This window comes from Salvia miltiorrhiza, chromosome 2 (assembly GCF_028751815.1).
Source record: "Salvia miltiorrhiza cultivar Shanhuang (shh) chromosome 2, IMPLAD_Smil_shh, whole genome shotgun sequence".
Lineage (NCBI taxonomy): Eukaryota > Viridiplantae > Streptophyta > Magnoliopsida > Lamiales > Lamiaceae > Salvia > Salvia miltiorrhiza.
Window position 1 is genome coordinate 35,279,236 of NC_080388.1, and position 24,393 is coordinate 35,303,628.

The following is a 24,393-nucleotide window of genomic DNA, read 5'->3' on the forward strand; positions in this document are numbered from 1 at the left end:
AAATCATGAAGGTTCACTTCATGCCATAATTGGTGATAAATAAGGTTTGAAATGAGGCTTAGCTCATTACACAACTGCTAGCTAATTACATAAGTCACACTCATCGCTATGAGTAGTGTTTCAAGTATGTTCTTGTCGGATAAGGCATAGTTGGTTCGGTATTCTATCACGTGTGAATGACCCGAATAAAGAACTATGCCCGTGTCGTTGATTCGTGCGTGACACTCATCTTTTCATCTCATTGCATTTCTTCTCATTGAATTTTCGCATCTCTTCAAGTGATATTTGATTTTCTTCATCTTTCTTGACTCTCCACTATAGCTATAGTGAGAGATAACTGAGTTTCTAGCTCCTATTGTTCTTCTCGTAATAGTGATCATGCATTCTTAACACATCTAAGTTCATTGAGATATCTAATCAATCACTAAGACATAAAACTTGAATGTAAGCATCAGTACATTCACATGAAACGTGAACTTTTCAATGTTTGAAAATTATTACCTCTCTCTTTCTTGTTGAGCATAACGATGTGATGAAGTGCTGAGCTTTTGTCGACTGACTCTTTTATAAAAATATTCAAACTAAAGATAATTGGATAATCTCTTGGATTCAGAGCAAACGAACAGCTCTGATACCATTCTGTCACGACCGGCCCTAATTAAGGATAATTAAGCCGGAAAAACCGTGACTAAGGGAGGGAAGTTAGAAGCGGGGATAGAAAGGGAGTGAACAACTAATAGGGATCGAACTCAATCATTGTTAGAATGGGAAACTCATAAGATAACTTACGTTGAGTTACAAAGACTCAAATAAACTTGTAAATTCGAATGAATACGACTTAATTCAAAAAAAACATATTACTTAAGAGTACGCAGCGGAAATAACAATCTGATTACATGTATGAAGACATGTATCCAAGAGTTTATTTATTCAACCTATGACAAAAGCTCTGCTCCTCACTTCATCTCCATCTGTCATTCTCAACCTGCACATTTAGAAATATATGCAGGGCTGAGTACAAAAGTACTCAGTGGGCACGTATGCCTAAGTATAACATAAACATGCTTCGTAAAACTGTAAATTAGTCATGCCATCATAAACAGTACAGCAAGGGAGTTTTAGCTAAATAGGCCCAAGCTTACTAAGTTCATTTGTGATTCTTAAAGTTCGTCTGACAGTACTAAGTTCTCTTGTAATCTATCATATCTGGAACTTGTGTGCCGGAGAGGTGGCCACCTCTCACGGACACTTGACCGGCCAACCCGCTAGATGACTCACGGTCACTGGTGTACACTAGTCCTTGGCAGGATTAGCTATCAACTGCTCAGGACCCGAATTCGATTGCATCATTGGCAAAGCCAAAGCAGATAGATATCATACTAAAATTTGAAACATTTTATGGCAAGACAATACTTGAAATAACTTTAACTCAAATATTTGTAACTGAAATAACTTGCTCAAATGTAACATTAAACTCATTTGATAGATATATAAAACTGAAATTAACAGTTAAATCATCTCATGCATTCATTCGTATAAGAGGCCTACGACACGCAGGGGATCTCTATATACGTAGTAAAAGTAATGCCCACCTGATAGAAACTTTCTGTGGTACAGTAGCTCCTTGACTGGCTATTGTTACTCTCGCGCTTTACCTTTATTGCGATAAATTTAAATAAGATATTTGCTCGAATAAAATCCTCAATTAATGAGAATGCGTAATTTAACTATGCATGAATCTCGTATGCATGAACTATTATTCTGAGATAATAATCAGGGAATTTCTATTGTTAATCCAGACTATCGGATTTTAAACAAAAGCTAAGTCTCGTCTCATAAGGCTGAATAATTAACTAAAATTAATCTGTTCTCTTCAGGATATTCTAATCCGCCAATTAAATAAACCCCGCTCCTCGTAGTCGATAGAAAATAAATAAATACTTCGACTTACTCGCTTTATAACCTCTTAAAACTCAATTGGGCTTAATAAATATGAACGGAATTAATAATATAAGTTCAAATAATTAAAAGGCTGAACATAAGGCAGCCTAATAATTAAATGAAAGTGGCATGAAAGGAATAATAAAAAGCCCAACTGAAATAATCATCCAGCCCATTCTACTTAATTAAAAAAAACGGCCCAATTAAAAGAAATAGCCCAATTTGAATTGTCTTAAAATCGGCCCAATGAATAAGCATAACCAAAGGCCCAAATAATTTAAAATACAACAAGGCCCAGCTTTTCCCATGTTCGGTCCTCTCTCTCTCTCTCATTTCAGTCGAGCCTTGTTCTCTCAAAGCAGTCGAGAACTTCTCTCCCTCTCTTTCATAATCAGCCGCGATCTCCACCGCCGCCGCATCTTTCTCCGGCTGTTCGAGCTGCCAGCGTCCCATCGTCGACCACGCCGCCTCCTTTCCCTAAAGTCCCTCTTCTCCTCTCCACAAGCAGAGCCCTAATTCGGTGTCAGCAATTGGCCTCGCCGCTGCCGCTGCAATTTTCGGTGATTTACAGTAGCCGTTCGTCCTCCTCCCAATTTCCGCCCTCAATCGACTGAAAAGGAAAGAAAAGAAAGTCCTAATTTTCCTCCTGAATCGAAATCGCCGCCGCCTGAATCTGGAAGCCGGAGAACGACCGGCGTCTTCTCCTGTGACGCCGCTTCTGTTCCGAAATCCGGCGATGATTGTCGCCCCATGGCTCTGCTTCCTCTTTTCTCCACTCAAGGCAGACGTACACATGTTCAATCGAGGTTTGGAATCGGAGCCCTAACTCCTGCCTGAGGAATCGACATGGTAACCTCCGCTGCCGCTCACTCTCCGGTGAGGCCGCACCCTGCTTTTGGCGCTGCTCTGCTCGGTTTCTTCGCCGCGTCGTCACGCCGTCTCGAGTCGTTGCCGCTCTGTCCCTCGGGACAGAACTTCCCTTGGTTCTAGCTCTCCGAACCATCGTTCTCGGCAGTACCACACCTCTCCCTCGTCTATCAGTCATTGGTCCTCAATTCAACACTCAAGCCTAAGCCGAGCTCTCTCGGCTCGGTTTCAAACTAAAGTAATAGGATGCAGTTAAACAAGGTAAAGTTTTCTTGTTTTCTTTCTGGTTGTGGTTGAGCTAATCATCTAGTTCTCTATCATTCTATAGTTGTAGTATTTGTATTTCTATACAACTTAAAACATATGCTTGAGGGTATGAAGCATGGAATTGAACTGAAATGAGATGGTGTAAATACCTTGCGTATTTTGTGCTTGGTTGGCTGATGCATTTTTCTTTAGTTCAGTGGGGATTTGCTGAAATAAGTTGTGATGTGCTTTGTCACAATTGCAGGAAAAAAAATATGGAAGAAGGTGAAAAATCAAGCCAAGGCTTACCTTAAGTTTAAGCAGAAGTTTGAATGAGCTCTCTCTCTCTCTCATTCTCTTGTTGGCGTGTGAAGAAGTGGATGAGAATTCCTTGGCTGATGATTTAAAAGATGAAATTGTTGGCTGATACTACAAGGGTGTGAATTGTGTCTGCCTTTAGAGTAGGTGTAGTCATAGGTTGCGGCTGAGGTGGCTGTAGGTGGTTGAGTGACATGGTCAAAATTTGCAGCTGTTCTGCACTCCTCCGCACGTCCCCTTTTTCCCCCTTTTGATGGAATAGGGTAGTCTTATTGTAGGAGTAGGAAATATGGTGATTGTAAGTGCAAAAGCTTTGACGTGATGATACAAAAATCCCTCTAATTCGATCATTTTGTAACTGATTATTAGTATCTGTAATATTGCGCATTCATAGTCGAATACTAATTACTCTAATAAATCTCGTACTTCAATATCTGATTTCTTGCGTGCTAAATAATTCTAAATTAAATTTGTAGCTTTAATTAGCTTAATAAGTCAAAATTAATCCACGACTTCAAGAAGATAATAGAATAATATTTCTATCACTTGTAAAATAATAACATGACTTTACTGATCTTAATCATAAAATAAAAGAGTGGGCTATTACACATACCAAGGACCTTTCCGTCCTGGACCGATTTAGCCGGCCCCTGGCGACTGGTTGCAACCATAACTTTAACATAATATATATCGCATTGTGGCATACCAAGGATCCTTCCATCCTGGACCCATTCAACGGGCCCCTAGCGATATAATTTAATGCAACTCACATATGGTAAACACATAATATTAAAATGGACAAAGATTAACCACAACATGTACTGAAATAAATCTCACACCTGAAACTTGAACTTCAACTTGAAAGCTAACTTTGAGAAATTCAATCAAAAGTAACGTCCTAGTCGCGCCGCACCTAGTCAGATAAATTCACATAATAAAACATAAGGGCCTAATTATACTTTAAAATAATAGTAGTTTAAATCTTAAGAATTTATTATCATAAAATCATTTGAAAAATAATCATCGGTTTAATGAATCAAATAATAAAATGCATGCTTCTTTAAAATTTGAGTTGGGATTTAATAAAAATTAGGTCCAATATAATAATTTTCAAATAAAATTTGCAAAGGAAGTAAATGGTTTTGGGCTGTGACATGAGCTCCGCACGAATGAATGCCAGCTCTGGCGGCATTGCTAGTTCTGGTGAATTATTGTCAGCTCTGGAAGCTTGAGCTCTGCGCGAATGAATGTCAGCTCTGGCAGCCTTGGTCAACTCTGGCGAATGAATGTTAGCTCTGTCGAGTTTGGTCAGCTTTGGCACGTGTAATTGCTCCATTTTGCTAAATATTCCAATTTCCTCCATCTTAAACTCTTTTGCAAAAAAGTGAAATTTTCTTCATTAAATTCACCACATCAATAACTAAGAGTTCAAATTATCAACAACTAATCCCTCAAATTATGAACAATTAGGCATAAATCAACTATGAATCAAAAATTAAAGATGCAGTGCAATATACTATGAATAAAAAATTAAAGAAGCACGTCCCTTTTTTGTTATGTGAATAGAGTTTCTTTGTAACAGACCAATCTTATAGATATGTTTCCATAATTAACAGATTTGATTAGATATAATTTTATGAGGTAACGGATATGATTCGAAAAGGCAATTACCAACTTATCCTTACTGCAAAATAATAACTGAAACAAATATTAAAAACCAGCCAAATCAAATCAAATCACTACCGTACAATATCCTAGAATAGACGCACACGATTCGGTCTTCGTTCTCTACATAGGGGAGTGGTCTCCATTGAACTCTCCCCTATATATATATATATATATATATATATATATATATATATATTAAAATTTCTATTTTTCATGAAAAATGAGAATAACGAATAAATCAATAAAATCTATGAATAAATCAATATAACTCACGAACAGTTGTACCAAGTTGATATTGTGAAAATCTCGCCCCCTCCAAGATTCGAATCTAGATGAAAATTATTCATTTGTTATGTTAATTTTTTCATAGAAATTCTTGACTTATTCGCGAGTGTTCACACACATTCTCAATACACTTTGCATTCTCAATATACAACCTTCTCCTCTCTCTCTCTCTCTCTGTCTCTCTCTCTCTCTCTCTCTCACTTAACATACAAATTACAAATCTTTTTCATTTTACCTATAAAGTAACTGCACTAGACCTATATAAAGTATTTGCATTTTTGTGGTTTTGGTTCGAATCTCAAAAGGAGCACAATTACAGGAAATTTATTATCACAAAAATGTAGTTACTTTACACGTTAAGTGTATATAAGTGAAATGGTCTTAGTTTTTACGTTAAATGAGTTTATACGAGAACTCAAGCATATATATATCACACATCCTCTCTCTCACGCACTAGAGATCCTCTATCGCACTTTTAAAATTCTACGTTAATTTAAAAGTCTAATGTTCTATTTTAAATTTACAATATTAATTAAAGTTCACTAATTCGAGTTGGATTTATAATTATTTTTATATATAATTTATATTTTTTAATTAATAATTGATTGTTAGGGTTGATTATTTTAAAATTAGGGTAATAACTTTTTTGAATTTTATGTTTTAATAATATGTATTAAATTAAAATTATTTATTCGTCTCATTAATAATATCTTAATTTCCTCTTTAGGTTGTTTTATTCATAATGTATGAATTCATAAAAGAAAATAAATTAGGATCCTAATGTACAGGAAACATGTGGCGTCCCTCCCACTTTTTCTTAAAGAATTTTTTATTTTCTTTTTCTTCATAAACAAGTTAGGTACCACCAACTTATGCCTATAAACAATAATTTTTAAATTTGCGTGTTCCAATTTTTAAGACATTATTAATGAGGCGGAGGAATTAATTTTTATTTTATAACAAATATTATTAAAATAATAATATTTAATAAATTACAAAAAAATGTGAATTTGACCTAGCTAGTTGGATCTACGGATGGTCTATCAATTTTTACTTATAAATAAAATTCTCATCGCAACATTTTATATGCATAGAAAATATTTAATTAAAAATTCTTTAATTTAAGCAAAATTGAATAGTTTTTAATTTTTATTATAGAAAATCCAAATTGAAAGAAGACATGTCACAACACAGCTAGCTGTCAATAAAATTTTATTATTTTTGTTTGTTGATAGCAGATTTGAATCTTGATCAACCATTTGTATAGCCGCACTGCTGCAAGTTGGCGTTGGTTGGTATATAGTATTAAAGTTTTTCAATAAATCCCATGCATGTTTCAAATACTAGGATCTGTTTGTTTGTTCTTTTGTTTTTTTTTTTTCTAGTTTTTTTTTTTAATAACAAGAGGTATTTATTATATAATTAAATAAGTAATTCGCACGCAAGTGAAACGTCTACGTCACATAAAACCCGAGACTGAACTTAAAACCTCTCACAAAAAAGAATTTTTGATTGTCTCAGTTTTGCCACTTAAACTAGACCTGATTAACAAATAGTAGAATCTTATGTGTACAAATAATATTGTTATAACAATGAAAAATCGTAAGAGAAAAACATCATTTAATTTTTGTATTAAAAAATATATAGAGATAGAGAAAAGATTTCATGCGGTATGCTATATATTTAGAACACGCATAATAATTAATGCGAACTAATAAATCAATAATGTTTTGTCCCCAAGGGGACACCAAGCGGTGCGACCTCCTGTGTGTGAACAGTGAGGTCTCGGGTTCAAACCCCACTGCTCCCCCTCCCCAACTTCCCCAAGTAAAAAAAAATAAAAATAAAAATAAATCAATAATGTTTTCGAATAAATCAATCTTTTCTTTTTGATTGGCGAGTAATAGAGAGAGAGTCAGAGATCAAATGCATATACCTACCCCCACTTTAATACACAATATGGGCTACTCTCATCTCTCCACTATAAAGAAGCTACAACTTCTACGTAAAAATCCATCCCAGGCAACCATCCATGGCTTCCCTCTACCTTCATTGCACCACCACCGCCTCCTCCTCCCCCGCCCCTCCCTCTTCCAAACCCCACCCTCTCCTATCCAAGCCCACACCTTTCCTCTCCCATGCAAGGCGGAACCACCGCCACCCCCTCCGCGTCTCGGCCTCCGCCAGCCCAAACCAAAGCGACTCCGATTCCCAAGGCAAACTCGACCGCCGCAACGTCCTCCTCGGTCTGGGCGGCCTCTACGGCGCAACCAACCTGATCTCCACCGAGGCAGCATCCGCCAACCCGGTGCAAGCACCGGAGCTGGACAAATGCGGCACCGCCACCAACCTGAACACCGGCGAGCAGCTGGACATCAACTGCTGCCCACCGATCACGGGCAACATCATCGACTACCAGCTTCCGCCCGTGTATAACCTGCGAACCCGCAAATCCGCCCACCGCCTCACGCCAACGGAGGCCTTCAAGTACAACCTGGCGATCGAGCGCATGAAGAAACTTCCCGAAGACGACCCCCGCAGCTTCATGCAGCAGGCCTTCATCCACTGCGCCTACTGCAACGGAGCCTACAACCAGCCCGGGCAGGGCGACCTTGACATCCAAGTCCACAATTCATGGCTCTTCTTCCCTTTCCACAGATGGTATCTGTATTTCTACGAGAGAATCCTCGGAAATCTCATCGGCGATCCCACTTTCGCCCTGCCCTTCTGGAATTGGGACAACCCTAAAGGGATGACCATCCCACCCATATTTCTCGACCCCAACGCCGCCATCTACGACTCCAAGCGCAACCCGGCCAACCTGACCGCGGTGGTGGACCTCGGCATGACCGGGAATACAGACCCTATGCAGTTGGTAACCAACAACCTGACTGTGATGTACACGGAGATGATCCGGGGGAATGCCGACGTCTATGACTTCATGGGTCAGCCCTATCGCGAAGGCACCCCGGTCAGCCCTGGACCGGGCTCCTCTGAGAGGGGGTCCCACACGGCCCTCCACGTCTTCGTAGGGGACCCACGGGAGCCGAGCGGTGAAGACATGGGCAACTTCTACTCGGCGGGGCGGGACCCGCTCTTCTACTGCCACCACGCCAATGTTGACCGCATGTGGACTCTATGGAAGGACGTCCTCCCCAGCGACGTGGTGCCCGAAAAGACCATCACCGATCCCGACTACCTCAACGCCTCTTTCCTCTTCTACGACGAGAACGCGCAGCTCGTGCGCGTCTACGTCCGGGACAGCATCGACACCCGGAAGATGGGGTACGATCTGCAGAGGATCGACCTGCCCTGGCTCGACTACCGGCCCCCGATCCAGACCGCCCTCGCCAGGATCAAGAAGACCTCCAGCTCGGCCCCCAAGGCCGCCACGCTCTTCCCACTCAAGCTCAACAAAGTGGTGAGGTTCGAGGTGCAGAAGACCAAGAAGGGCAAGGCCGACGAGCTGCTCGTGCTTGAGGACATTACTGTTGACACCACCAAGTTCCTCAAGTTCGACGTCTTCGTCAACGATGAGGACGACAACCCGCTCGAGCTCGACAAGGCGGCCTACGCGGGGACTTATGCGCAGGTGCCGCACAAGGCTCCCAAGAAAACGTCGACCACGTCCATCAGGTTGAAGCTCACGGACTTGTATGAAGACATGGACATCGCTGATGACGATACCATTGTTGTCACCATTGTGCCGAGGCACGAGGGACCTGGAGTCACCATTGGCGGCATCAAGATCATTGAGAATCCAGCTAAAGCTTGATTCCGCTGCACTTGTCGACATTCCTTAGCCAGATTCCCGCTCTTTGCTTTGCCTTTAGATTGATTTGGTGTTGCTGAATAACATACTCGATCTGCGTCGGAATCGGGTTCGTGCATGTTCTTGCGATTTCATCTTTTCTCTTGTAATTGTGACTCTCATGTGTGCTTGATTTGGCAATAAGAATTTGGCTGCTTAGTTATGTTTGCAACTTTGTGTGGTTTCTAGTAATTTGTAATTGAAGTGTCCCACATTGGATTGGAGATAGTGGCATGAGCCACTTTATATGGTGAGGCAACCCTCTCCCTTACAAGGCCTTTAAGGAAGGAATGAGCCCAATATCCATTTCTAACATGGTATCAGAACCAACCCAATCCAATGATGACCCCCCCCCAATATCGTTGTCAACCAATTGAAGTGCGGGGTGTGTATTGAAGTGTCCCACATTGGATTGGAGATAGTGGCATGAGCCACTTTATATGGTGAGGCAATCCTTTGCCTTACAAGGTCTTTTAAGAGAGGAATGAGCCCAATATCCATTTCTAACAAATTACAACTTATAACTTTTAAGAGAGGAATGAGCCCAATATCCATTTCTAACATATTACAACTTATAGTTAAATTATGAGGCAAGTATTAAATCAAAGCCTCTTTCCCATACTTAATTCCCGTCACATCTTTGCTATTTGGACGCTGTCGTCGGATAACTATCATCGCCAAGTTGTCGTCTGCGTCAACATCGCTACGGTTGTTATTGTGCTTCTCCCTCTCGGAGCTTCCGCGCAGATTCTCAACTCTTCCCAACCGACAAAAATTATAGTAATCTACTTGTTAACCTAAATTGTTCAATTTATGTCTTACTAGAGTCTAACCCGTCGAAATTCGACGAGAATTATTTTATGTCATCATTTATAATTATTTTACGTTATTTTTATTATTATAGCATATTTCATATATAAATTATTTCTTTAATTAATTTGATATGATCAAATTAAATTAGTGGTACAATATTTGAAATAATATTAATCTTAATCACTTTCGCCAATTAAATGTAGGTTGTGATAATAGAAATACATTTTTATATAAATATTCATTTGATGAAGTTTATAAAAAGTTGATGTGGGATTGAAGATTTTAGAAGAAAAAAATATGTAAATTTGAAGTATGATATGATGTACGATTGATGTGTCGCATCTGCTGTTAATCGTATATCGATAATATTTACTCCCTTCGTCCCTCAAACATTTTTTTTTCTATTTTGGTTTGTCTCCAAAACATCTTCCTAACCTATTTTTGGAAACAATTTCACTAATTTTTATTCTTATAATTTCACTTTTTGTGGGACTCGTTCTCCACTTTCATTAACTATCACTCTTATAATTCCACTTTTTGTGGGACCCATTCTCCACTTATCAAAGACATAACTAACTTTTATTAAAACCCGTGTCAACCTCTAGCTCTTATGAAGATGTTTGGGGGACGAAGGGAGGAGTCAGGGGATTTTTTAGGACATTAACTTAGATTGATTTGAAAATTAGGACAATAGACTTGTAAAAATAGGACACTAATTATTTTTTTAGAGTAAAATAGGACACTAATTAATAAGCGTCGTAAAAATAGGAAATTTCTCAGCCGATAATTGGCTAAAAAATGTCCTGCGGATGCAACACTTATTAATTAGTGTCCTATTTTACTCTAATAAAAAATTAGTGTCCTATTTTTACAAGTTCGGAAGTTATTGTCCTAATTTCCAAATCAATCTAAGTTACTGTCCTAAAAAACCCTCGAACTCACGAAGGGAGTATTAAGTTTGTACAAATTCTTTAAATTTGACGGATAAGAAATAATTTAATTAAACACATATGTCATCTGAGTATCGTCTCATATGGACCTAATAAGATCAGATAATCATATGAAACTCTAAAGACCACATATGACATTTGAACGTCAAAATTTTGAAAATCATATTCTTTGGAGTTTGAAATACCACATCTGAATTTTGAGCATCATCTTGTATGGAGCTTGAAGATTATAATATATTATTTGGAGTTTGAAATACCACATTTGAATTTTGAGCATCATCTTGTATGGAGCTTGAAGATTATAACTTACTTGTGAGTATCATTTTGTCTAGAGTTTGTGAAACTATAATTAAGTTATGAGAATAATCTCGTTTGGAGCTTGACATGTCATCTCTGACTTTTGAGCACCCTCTCATATGGAACTTGAAAAATCACAACTTAGTTTTGAGCATCATCTTTTCTGAAACTTAAGATGGCATAACTAAGTTTTGAGCATTATCTTGTCTGAAGTTTGAAAGATCATAACTGAGTTGTGAGCATCATCTCGTCTAGAGTTTGAAAGATCATAATTGAGTTTTGGTAATCTCGCCTCTTACTTATGAGCATCATCTCTAAAACTTGAAAGACGAAAATTGAGTTATGAGCATCATCTCGTCTCAAACTTTAAACAACATCACCAAATTTTGAAATCATATTCAATCAGAAATTTTAAATACTTCATCCGTCCATGAAATATATATATATATATATAGAAGGGTTCAACAGAGAAGCTAAATATTGTGGAGAATAGAGAATTCGTAAAATAAAAACGAACAGATCTATAATTTTAATGAACAGATCAATGTACCGCATGAACAACAATTTGCCCCGGGTTCGAATCCTGCTGGTGGCGAGTTTTTCTATATTTTTATTAAATGCGTCTGTTCATTAGTTATGTTGATCTGTTCGTAAAATATATAGATTTGTTCATGATGAATAAAAAGATAATTCTCTGTTGAACTCAACCCTATATATATATATATATATATATATATATAGTTAATTGTTTAAGTAAATACATCTATACATAAATGTATTATATATATACATATTAATTTGTGAGTATGATGTGATAAACTTAAACTAATATTATATAATAAAATAAAATACAAATATAAATCTTTTTTAGATATGGAAATTGATTAAAAATTTAGAAAATAATAAGAATGAATGAAAATTGAGGAAAATTAAAATAGTGTGATTATACGGCGCTACGTAGGATAAGATTTATTTTGCTATTATATATATATATATATATATATACATCTATATATAAACGTATTATATATATACATATTAATTTGTGAGTATGATGTGATAAACTTAAACTAATATTATATAATAAAATAAAATACAAATATAAATCTTTTTTAGATATGGAAATTAATTTAAAATTTAGAAAAAAAAATAAGAGTGAATGAAAATTGAGGAAAATTTTACTATAAGATTTATTTTGCTATTATATATATATAGATATAGATTTTGCACTTCATTTTCTTTTTAATGTAATATGGGTGCATTTGAGTATACAAATTTGGACAAATGAATGCTTGTGGTTTCTTCTAGCTTTGTTGCTTGCTTCAACTATACAATTTTAATTTGAGAAATTTGCTGGGAATATTGATGTTAGGCAAGAGGATGATTAATGAATAAAGTATCACATTCCCAATTATTTTTGGTTGGAATGTGATGCTAATTTTGTCATCAGATACAGAACTTTGGCAAACAAACCATTGCTCTTATTTTAACACATGCGTGATGCGTTTATACTTTTTTGGAGAGAGAGAGAGATACTACAAAATTGGGGTAGCTTGATCGATCATATGCCAACAATTGCTCCAACTATTAAAACTACCTTGATCAATGTTAGAGAATCTCCCAAGTCTGCCATACATGAACCTTACGTGGACATGCATGGTCAGATGATGAAGCAGCAAGCTTTGCCACCTTGTCAACCAGCCAGGATTCAAAGGAGTTTAACCAAAGACATTATAGCTAATTAAGGATATGTCTGGGGAATAAAGCATCTGAGAATTGCTTTAGTTTGTTTTGTCCTTCCTTTGCTTTATGCAGTAGATAGAGATTGAGTTGTTGTCGTATTATCAACTACTTTCTTTATATTGCTTTAGGGTTAGTGTGGAGTGCATCTAGAAGCATCTTCTCCTTAGTATATAGTATTAGTTTTATCTTGTCTACTTGAGGTATGTAAGATCCATCAGTTATTATTCAATATTCAATTGAGAGCTTTGCATCAATGGCTGCGTTGTCTCCCTTTTATCTATTTTCTTTCAATCAAGATCTGCATGCATATTGAGATTTCATTTACGAAATTTGGTTCTCATTTACTATAATAATTTTGTTTTTATTAAAACTCATATATATATATAGAGAGAGAATGTTATGCTACATACAGGGACAGAGTCAGGAATTAAGTTCGGGGGGGCTGAACTTGTACGGGGAGAAATTTTTTTTGGGCATTCTGTATATTTAAAGTATTTTTTTTATTAAAATACGAGCATAATACTAATAGTAACGAACAATATTTTCATAGATTATATAGTTTCAATATATCACAAAAAAAATTTTGGACATTCCGTATATTTAAGACATTTTTTATTAAAAGGCAAGCATAATAATAATAACAAACAACATGTTCATAGATTATATATTTTCTATATATTAAAAATTAGTTTCAATTCATTATAATTTTTTTTAGCATTTCATACATATTAGGCATTTTTTATTAAAAGACAAGTATAATAGTAATAATAACAAACAATATTTCATAGATTATATAGTTTTAAATAACAAAATTATCCTTAAATTAAGTATATATGAGATAATATAATAACCAAATACTCTTTTATAAAAAAAATTATTTTATAATAGGTATAAACATATATCTATACATATTTATAAATTTAAAAAAAAAACTCAAAATTTGGGAGGGGGCTCTAGCCCCCCTGGCTCCGTCCCTGGCTACATACCTTCTGTGAGCACCAATCACGTTTAGCCCTCGTTAGCGTTATCTTTTTTGTTTTATACATTTATTTTTATTCTAATACTTCATAAATTGTTATTGGTATCATCAATTTTATAAATTATACTATAAAAATCAAAGTCCGATTTGTTCTTTTTATTAATTATTTGATTTTTATGTAATTTACAAAATTAATGACCTCAATAATAATTTATCAAGTATTAGAATAAAAATAAATGTATAAATTGAAAAGGGAAAAGGTGCGGATAGGAACTTTAAGTTGTAGCCCCTATAATGTATAACCCCTCTTACTCACTGTGTGTGCAACTAAACCCCCGAACTCAAAAAACTGTGCAATTAGGCCTCTATGACCAAACGGCGTTAACTACCGTTAGTCAACTTTTTTTTTATTATTTTTTAATTAAAATGTGGGGCCCACTCTGACTTGCATCAAGACAGTCTGTTAGGTCCGGAGGGTCTTGAATAGGTGTATGGGGGGGGAATATACCTATAGGCTATTTTCGATCTTTACAAGAGATCAAAACAAAACTTCAAACACAAACTCAAACACCTGTTTACTGAAAAGAGTTTTGACCAAAACATGGTTGACGACTGATACTGAATACTCTTCAGTAAGGATTTATCAGTTAAGTCAAAGGACTTTAACTGATGCACGTAAGGCTTCAGTCGAGTTTGATAAAAAGAGATGTTATGAATCTTACTGACTATTAGAAGATAGATCAGTCAGACTGATAACACACGCAGCAGAAAACTTTTATTTCGTAAAAGCCTGTGAGTGAAGCACGTTGTTAGTCTTTAGGTTTCTCTTTGCTATTAATCAGTTTTCAGTTAACGAATGGAAGAACACAAGTAAGAAAGTAAATACTGAAAGTTGTAAATAACACAGAAATTTTTATGTGGTTCGAAAAACACATCCTACATCCACGATCGGTTGATCAGACCAACAACTTCACTGGACAAGTGCTTACGGGTGCACTGCAAACCTGAACATGTGCTTACGGGTGCCCACAAGCGAAACAACCGAAGATCCAATCATTTGTACCAACACACCTTGTTAGATTTCTCACTCCTAGCACGCACTGTGCACTAGGATCTCACGGAGGTTTGAAAATACTCGATTCAGTCGGTTGAATGGAGGTTTGAAAACTTGTCAACAAAACTTCAAAGTTCAAGTTCTTTGCAGTTAGTTTGACCTAGGCTTTGGATAAACAATATTTGCCTAAGGTCTAAGAGAATATATGTAATCAGCAGTGACTGATTTTGACTTTGGATTCTCTTCTTCGATTCAAACTTTGGAGAGTCTGGGCTTTAGCTGAGAAATAATTTTGGCAGAGTTTCAGCTTATGTCGTTGAATCGGTGAAGATTGAAGTGATCCTCGAGCGCTATTTATAGGAGAAGTCTTGAATAGATCCGTTGGCGGAGAAGGTCTTCAATATTTCTTCCGTTAGAGAGAAATTTGAACTTGGCCTGAGGCTTCAATCTTTGAGGTTCCTTGTTTGGTGAGAACGGCTATGTTGAAGAGTAGGAGATGCGACATCTCTGAAAAGGTAATCACCAAAGAGGAATGACCTCTGCAGAGAAAGGACGATCCTGATATCTCTGCATTTAATGCGGTTGTACTTCTGGAGTGCGTGGCTTCCTTTGAACGTTGGAGGTTCAGTCTGAGGAAGAATGTTTAACTGATACTTTACTTTAGTATCAATCCGTTGATTCCACGTGGCTCGCATTAAGTAATCAATGAAAACTGATTATTCGACTGATGCTTCAGTCGGCAATTTCAGTCTTCAGTCTTCAGTCCTTCGTTCTTCAGTCTTCAGTCTTCAGAACAACAACTAAACTAGAAAAAGAACTCTAACATTTGAGTTCAAGCAGTTCTAGTCTATTACAAAATAAACCTATTGATTTTGGTATCATCAAAACAAGGATTAGGATATTTCATTAAGTTCCCAACACAGTTCTCGATCTCAAGCACCGCTCACTCAACAACCACCACTCCCCGGCAGCGCGTCGCTCGAAACCCTAAGCCGCGGCAGCAGCCTCTCCGTCTCATTCCGGTGTGCCCTCACGCGGCGATCGAGCCACACGACCCCTCGCATTCCTCTCCGCGGATTCCACCACAGCTTGACGTACTTCCTCCTCCTCTCCCACAGATGGCCGACGTGGCAATGCCGAAAATAATGTCCTCCAATCCAGTCTTATTAAGTTTTGCAGCGTGCGAGCTCGATTCCGAGGGTTTCTGAAGCTGCAGCGTCGCCTAATTTGCGGCTAGGGCAACCGGGAAACGGCCGACGGTGAAGATTTGGTCGTCGCAGGAGGTGTGAGCAGAGAAGAGCAACTTGGTTGTGTAGAGTAAGAAAGTGGCGGACACCAATAGAATCAGCCACACCATTAGCTTCGGAAAAGCTTTGCTCATCGAGTCGAGGATGAGATTCTCTGAATTATTTAGGGAAACTTTCATTGGTTGGCCGAAAAATAATGAAATTCCGGCGAGTTTCAGGAGTGGGGGGAAATCGGACCTTTGCACTCCATAAAGTGCAAGTGGCTATAATTTAATAGGCTTGTGAAAATTCTGCATAAGGTAGGATTTGAAGGTGAAGGGGAGGGGAAGTGTGAAGATCTGAGGAAAAGGGTTTTGATTTGTGGAAGAAAATGTAAAGAGGGAATCGGGCGAGTATGCACAGGTGGCAGCTTTCCACACTATCAAGTATCAATGGGCATTATTATACCGTTGTAGTGAGTTTAGAGAATTGGAGACGGTCACCGCCATCGTGGACGGCGCCGTTCGCCGGGAATGGATGGAGGCAGAAGTGCCGCTGTGCGGTCCGTCTGTGTGTGCATGAAAGAGAGAGTGCAGAAAGAGGGATGAGGTTACAGTGGGCCCCACATTTTAATTAGATTCCCTAAATTAGATTCCTTAAATTTTGGAATCTACCCTATTGGAGACATCTTTTGATTCGACATAATCTGGATGTCATGCACATTGAGAAAAATGTGTTTGATAACGTGTTAAATACTGTCCTGAATGTGAAGGGGAAGACAAAAGATACAGAAAAATCCAGAGAAGAATTGAACATCTTCTGCAAGCGGAAAGAGTTGAAGAAAGTGGATGGAACCTGACAGTATCCGAAAGCATGTTATACGCTTGACAGGGAAGAGAAGAAGATCTTACTTCAATGGATCAAGAGTCTTAAGTTTTCCGATGGGTACGTGTTAAATATTAGTAGATGCGTTGACATGAACGCCCTGAAGATGCACAACATGAAAAGTCACGACTGTCATGTGTTCATGCAAATACTGCTGCCTGTTGCCTTTAAAGAACTTCTTCCTAAGAATGTCTGGGAGGCAATTACAGAGTTAAGTTTCTTATTCAGAGAATTAACATCCCGCAACGTGGCCATATATGATATGGGAATACTTAGTGAGAAGATAGCTGTTACTCTTTGCAAACTTGAGCGAATCTTCCCTCTTAGTTTATTTGATTCAATGGAGCACCTACCAGTTCATTTGGCAGATGAGGCACGATTGGCTGGTCCAGTGCAATATCGGTGGATGTATCCTTTTGAACGATATTTGAGGACATTGAAAAATCATATAAAAAACAAAGCCAAGGTTGAGGGGTCCATCTCCAATGCATATTTACATGCAGAAATGTCAACCTTCTCTTCTTTTTACCTTGAAGATCAAATATCTACAAAGTGGACAACTTTGCCTCGCAATATTGTGATGCTTGTTGCTGAAAATTATGATCCTCTTTGTCTCGCCATATTCAAACCAATTGGACGTTCAATTGGCCGAGGGACAAAGAGATACATGGATGAGCGCGAATACATTGCTGCACACATGTGTATTTTGAGCAATTGTGCAGAGGTTGCAGAGACATATATCAAGTGAGTATTTCGTTCAATTTATGTATAAGAAGTATTCATCATACATAGGTAGTAACATATGACTTTTTCTTTGTATCCAAGGATCTTCGAGGAGGAAAAGCGATATGCAAATCCTTACATGATCAATCAAGTATAAGAGTAGAATTATATCAAGGAATTGTGGATAGTGTCTTTAATGGAGAATTAAGAAGGAATGAAGTTGGCAAAAAAATTGTTCTACGTACCAGCAACATTTATAGGAGGACCAAGAGATATGCGTCGTAGATATGTTGATGCATTGGCATTAGTATAAAATTTTTGGGAAACTAGATCTATTCATTACAATGACTTGCAATCTAGAGTGGAAAGAAATGCAAGAAGCATTATATATATGATGGCCAAACATCTCAAGATCGTCCAGACTTAACTACACGGTATTTCGAGCAAAATTGCAAGACTTGTGAAATTTTTGGACACGTAGCTTCACATATTGATCTAGTTGAGTTTTAAAAAATAAGGTTACCACATGTCCACATGCTGATTGTTGGGAACCTTGTGGAATATCCTAACCCTTGTTTTGATGATACCAAAATTCATAAGACTTAATTGTAATAGACTATAATTGTTTTGAACTCAAGTGTTAGAGTTCGTTTCTAGTTTAGCTTGCGGTGTTGAAGACTGAAGACTGAAGAACGAAGGACTGAAGACTGAAGACTGCAGATACCAACTGAAGTATCAGTTGAAGACTGATTACTTAATGCGCGCAATGGACTGATACTAAAGTCAAGTATCAGTTGAATATTCCTCCTCGGACTGATCTTCCAACGTTCAGAGGAAGCCACGTACTCACAAAGTACAGCCGCATTAAATGCAGAGATCTCAGGATCTTATCTCTGCAGAGGTCATTCCTATCTGGTGGTAACTTTTCAGAGACGTCACATCTCCTGTCCATCAAAGAGAGCCATTTCCACCCAGACAAGGAACCTCGAAGATTGAAGCCTCAGCCCAAATTCAAATTGCTCTCCAACGGAAGAAATCTTGAGGACGATTTACGCCAACGGATCTATTCAAGAGTTCTCCTACAAATAGCGCTCGAGGATCACTTCAACCTTCACCGATTCAACGACATAAGCTAAAGCTCTACCGAAATTGCTACTCAGCCTTAAGCTTAAACTCCCCAAAGCTTGAATCGAAGAAGAGAATTCCAAAGCCAAAATCAGTCACTGCTGATTACATACATTCTCTTAGACCTTAGGCAAAACTCTGTTCACCTAGAAGCCAAAGGTCAAACTTGCTTCAAAGAACTTGTTCTTTGTAAGTATAGTTGGCACTCGTTCAAACCTCCCCCCATAAGAGTGTTTTGAGTGATTCGGAGGTCAGAAGGGTTTTCTGTCTCTGAGAGTCTTAGCACGGGTTGTGTTATGCAAGAGAAATCCGACGCGAGTGAAGCGTGGGTACTGAAGAAGGGTTTTCTTCAGTGTACGGTTGTGTGCACCCGACAAGCACACGGTTTGGTTTGCAGTGCACCTGTTAAGCACTTGCGGAGTGGATTGTTGGTCTGATCAACCAACCGTGGATGTAGGAAAGGGTTTTTTCGAACCACGTAAAAGTCTCTGTGTTGTTTACAGCTTTCAGTTTTACATTCTTACTTGTGTTATTTCAATTGATAAAACTGAACACTGACTAACTGCAAAGAGAAACCATAACCAACAACTTGCTCCACCGAGGCTATTTCGAAACTAAGTTTAATTTTCGCTGCGTATGATATCAGTCTGACTGATCTATCTTCTGATAGTCAGGAAGAGTGTTATCATCTCTGTTTTAGCAAACTCGACTGAAGCCCTTACTTGCATCAGTTAAGTTCCAGCAACTTAACTGGTAACTCTTTACTGAAGAGCTTTCAGTATCAGTCGTCAACCCTGTTTGGTCAAAACTGATTTCAGTAAAACAGGCGTCTTTGTTTGCATGCAAAGTTTCGTTTTGATCTCTGATTGAGATCCCTCTGATTGAGGATTGTTGAAAAATAGCCCATAGGTGTATTCCCCCCCATACATTTATTCGAGACCCTCAGGACCTAACACTGATAATTTTCAATTCTTAGTAGGGCTGTCTAATTGGTTATCGAATTTTGGATAATCCGTTAACCGAACCGAAATTTCCGGGTTTGGGTATCCAATAACCGAATTTTTTGGGATCGGTTCGGTTTCGGATATCATTTTTAGAAAAATTTCGGGTATCGGTTAACCCAATAACCGAAACGGGTTAACCGAAATAACCGAAAATTATTTAATAAATTATTTAATATATATATATATATATTATATTTTAATTATTAATTCATTAATTTATTTATTTTTTATTTAAAAATCGAGTCTTAGCTAAAATAAAATTATGATATGTTTAAAGTTTAAGAATAAGCTTTAGTCTAGTGGATAAGTTGCTTTGTGTATTTTCTAGAGACAAAGGTTCAAATCCTCTATCTAGCAAATTATTTGAATTTTAATTTTTTAAATGGGTATTTCGGATACCCAAATAACCAAATCGGGTAACCGAACACCTAAAACGGTTCGGGAACGGTTAGTGAAATATGGCAATTTTGGGTTCGGGTAACCGAAAATTCGGGTATGGATAACCGAACCCGAACCGATCGACAGCCCTAATTCATAGTATAAGTTGAATACGACAAGTGAAATAGATAAGTTTGTAAATGTCGAACTTCCGATTCAAGAAAATAATTCCAAATTGTTTGAATTGGTGAAAAAATATATAATGCATGGACCTTGTGGAGAGAAGAATCTAAATAATCCTTGTATGATTAAAGAAAAATGCAAATGCCATTATCCACAACCATATTGTGAAAGCACACAAGGTAAAGATTATGTCGCTGAATAACATTATGTTGCAAACCAACAATAATAATAAAAAAAAGATCCCCAATCGTCAAAATTAAACAAGAAAATATTTAAAATTCGTCTTGCTCCGTACTTAGATAATTTAAGATATTTTTCATAGATCTTTTTGCATTTTCATTTAGACGTATATTATGAATATTACTTTCTTATATTTAAATTTATTCATTAATAATTACATTGATTTCTTTTTTAAATTTCAATTATAGTCAAATTAATAAATACAATTAATTAATAAAAATATTCAAAATATATAATAATATTTATGTAATTTGTTTCCATAGTATATATAGAATTAGATGTGTTAAACGTGCATCGCACGTTCTTACTGCTAGTCCCTCTAAGTGGAAGGATAATATAATGAAGTAGAAACTTATCACTTAAAGTGAGGATCACATTTGTTATATCTTAAGTATTTAGTTTGAAGGATAATATATTTATCCACTTCTTATAAGGTGGTATAAATTATATCACCCTCTCTTAGGTATAAAATTATTCATTTTTCCAAGGGATAAGGGGCTGCCCGAAAAATTATACAACATGCTCGAAAAATATACAACATGCTCAAATTTTTTTATACATCAAAGCAAATAAAATATAAAGTGATAAATGTAGTTTTTCCCTCCCTCATACCTCAAAGCAAATATATCCTAAGGGTGCGTTTGCTTTTTATCCATCTAAATGGAGGGATAACAAAAATTTATGTCTTTAAATGTCTCATTTCTTATCCCACATTTTACACAAAAGAGAAATTCACCATTTTTCTTTCCTTATTTTTACTTCAAGGAGGGATATTATTATCACACCAAAATGGAGGGATAATATTATCCCTCCTTGAACTGAAAATAAGAAAGAAAAATTTGTGAACTTCTCTTTTGTGTAAAATGTGGAATAAGAAAAGAATCATTTAATTTAAACATAAATTTTTGTTATCCTTCCTTTTGTCATCCATCAAAGTGAACGGACCCTAAAACTAGTTCGTAACCTAGCTCTCCCCGGATATACATATCGAGAGTAGAGATCAAATGCATATATCTACCCCCACTTTAATACAGTACTATATGAAGTACTCTCCATCTCTCCCCTATAAATAAGCTACAACTTCTACGTAAAAATCTATCCCAGGCAACTATCCATGGCTTCCCTCTACCTTCATTGCACAACAACCGCCTCCTCCTCCCCCGCCCCTCCCTCTTCCAAAAACCACCCTCTCCTAACCAAGCCCACACCTATCCTCTCCCATGCAAGGCGGAACCACCGCCACCCCTTCCGCGTCTCGGCCTCCGCCACCCCAAACCAAAACCACTCCGATTCCCCCCAAGGCAAACTCGACCGCCGCAACGTCCTCTTCGGTCTGGGCGGCCTCTACGGCGCCGCCAACCTGATCTCCACCGAGGCAGCGTCCGCCAACCCGGTGCAAGCCCCGGAGCTGGACAAATGCGGCACCGCCACCAACCTGAACACCGGCAAGGAGCTGGACATCAACTGCTGCCCGCCGATCACGGGCAACATCATCGACTATCAGCTCCCGACCGTGTATAAGCTGCGAACCCGCAAATCCGCCCACCGCCTCACGCCGACGGAGGTGTTCAAGTACAACCTGGCGATCGAACGCATGAAGAAACTTCCCGAAGACGACCCCCGCAGCTTCATGCAGCAGGCCTTCATCCACTGCGCCTACTGCAACGGAGCCTACAACCAGCCCGGGCAGGGCGACCTTGACATCCAAGTCCACAATTCATGGCTCTTCTTCCCTTTCCACAGATGGTATCTGTACTTCTATGAGAGAATCCTCGGCAATCTCATCGGCGATCCCACTTTCGCACTGCCCTTCTGGAATTGGGACAACCCTAAGGGGATGACCATCCCACCCATATTTCTCGACCCCAACGCCGCCATCTATGACTCCAAGCGCAACCAGGCCAACCTGAAGTCGGTCGTGGACCTCGGCATGACCGGGAATACAGACCCCATGCAGTTGGTAACCAACAACCTGACTGTGATGTACACGGAGATGATCCGGGGGAATGCCGACGTCTATGACTTCATGGGTCAGCCCTATCGCGAAGGCACCCCGGTCAGCCCTGGACCGGGGTCCTCTGAGAGGGGGTCCCACACGGCCCTCCACGTCTTCGTAGGGGACCCACGGGAGCCGAGCGGTGAAGACATGGGCAACTTCTACTCGGCAGGGCGGGACCCGCTCTTCTACTGCCACCATGCCAACGTTGACCGCATGTGGACTCTATGGAAGGACGTCCTCCCCAGCGACAAGGTGCCCGAAAAGACCATCACCGATCCCGACTACCTCAACGCCTCTTTCCTCTTCTACGACGAGAACGCGCAGCTCGTGCGCGTCTACGTCCGGGACTGCATCGACACCCGGAAGATGGGGTACGATCTGCAGAGGATCGACCTGCCCTGGCTCGACTACCGGCCCCCGATCCAGACCGCCCTCGCCAGGATCAAGAAGACCTCCAGCTCGGCCCCCAAGGCCGCCACGCTCTTCCCACTCAAGCTCAACAAAGTGGTGAGGTTCGAGGTGCAGAAGACCAAGAAGGGCAAGGCCGACGAGCTGCTCGTGCTCGAGGACATTTCTGTTGACACCACCAAGTTCCTCAAGTTCGACGTCTTCGTCAACGACGAGGATGACAACCCGCTCGAGCTCGACAAGGCGGCCTACGCGGGGACTTATGCGCAGGTGCCGCACAAGGCTCCCAAGAAAACGGCGACCACGTCCATCAGGTTGAAGCTCACGGATTTGTATGAAGACATGGACATCGCTGATGACGATACCATCGTTGTCACAATTGTGCCAAGGCACCAGGGACCTGGGGTCACCATTGGCGGCATCAAGATCATTGAGAATCCACCTAAAGCTTGATTCCGCTGCACTTGTCCACTTTCCCTTTGCCAGATTCCCGCTCTTTTCTTTGCCTTTAGATTAATTTGGTGTTGCAGAATAACATACTCGAGCTGCTTCGGACTCGGGTTCGTGCGTGTGCTTGCGATTTCATCTTTTTTTCTTGTAATTGTGATGGGAATGAGAGTTTGGCTTCTTAATTATGTTTGCAACTTTGTTTGGTTTCTAGTAATTTGTGTTACAACTTTTAATTAAAATTGATTAATAATCTAAGCTACCAAGTATTATGCGCCTTTCTGTTCTTTTTGGTGAATAAAATTACATTACGAAATTGACAGACAATCCATATATTCGGGCAAGTATTAATCGATAAGAATTTCAATTTTCTTGCAATTAGAATGCGTAATGTTGGACAGACCCATATCGTTAGAGCATCCAGAGGGGCCATTGGGGAGTCTATAGAGGTGTGCCCTACCTTACCCCTCCACAATGGCCCGGGGCTTAATAGATTTTAATTTTATTTTGTATAAATAATGCATTTTAAAATTAAAATAAATATCGAATTTTAAAATTAAAAATTTCATTAAATGTTAATTCCAAAATTGAAATAATTAAATAGAAAAAAAATTAAAAACTACAATTAAAACTATTTGAAAACATACACTTTGAATCCCACATAGAAGAATATAGGTTTCACTATAATGTGGATGCACTATAAAAAAAAGCTGCATTAATTTAATTTTGTATTGAATTTCATATCGAAAAATGTAGGCTTCTCTACAATATAAAGTGCATTATAAAAATAAAAGCTATATTTA

The 24,393-nt window shown here is 38.5% G+C and overlaps 2 protein-coding genes across 2 annotated transcripts; both read left to right on the forward strand.

Moving 5' to 3' along the window:
• Positions 1 to 7,043: 7,043 nt before the first annotated feature.
• Positions 7,044 to 9,308, forward strand: LOC131012177 (polyphenol oxidase I, chloroplastic-like). The gene has a single exon (XM_057940089.1). The coding sequence runs from the start codon at positions 7,358 to 7,360 to the stop codon at positions 9,098 to 9,100; it is 1,743 nt and encodes a 580-aa protein (XP_057796072.1). The 5' UTR covers positions 7,044 to 7,357; the 3' UTR covers positions 9,101 to 9,308.
• A 12,329-nt stretch (positions 9,309 to 21,637) lies between these two features.
• On the forward strand, positions 21,638 to 23,778 carry LOC131012178 (polyphenol oxidase I, chloroplastic-like). The gene has a single exon (XM_057940090.1). It carries the CDS (start codon positions 21,851 to 21,853, stop codon positions 23,594 to 23,596), a length of 1,746 nt encoding a protein of 581 aa, XP_057796073.1. The 5' UTR covers positions 21,638 to 21,850; the 3' UTR covers positions 23,597 to 23,778.
• Positions 23,779 to 24,393: the final 615 nt, after the last annotated feature.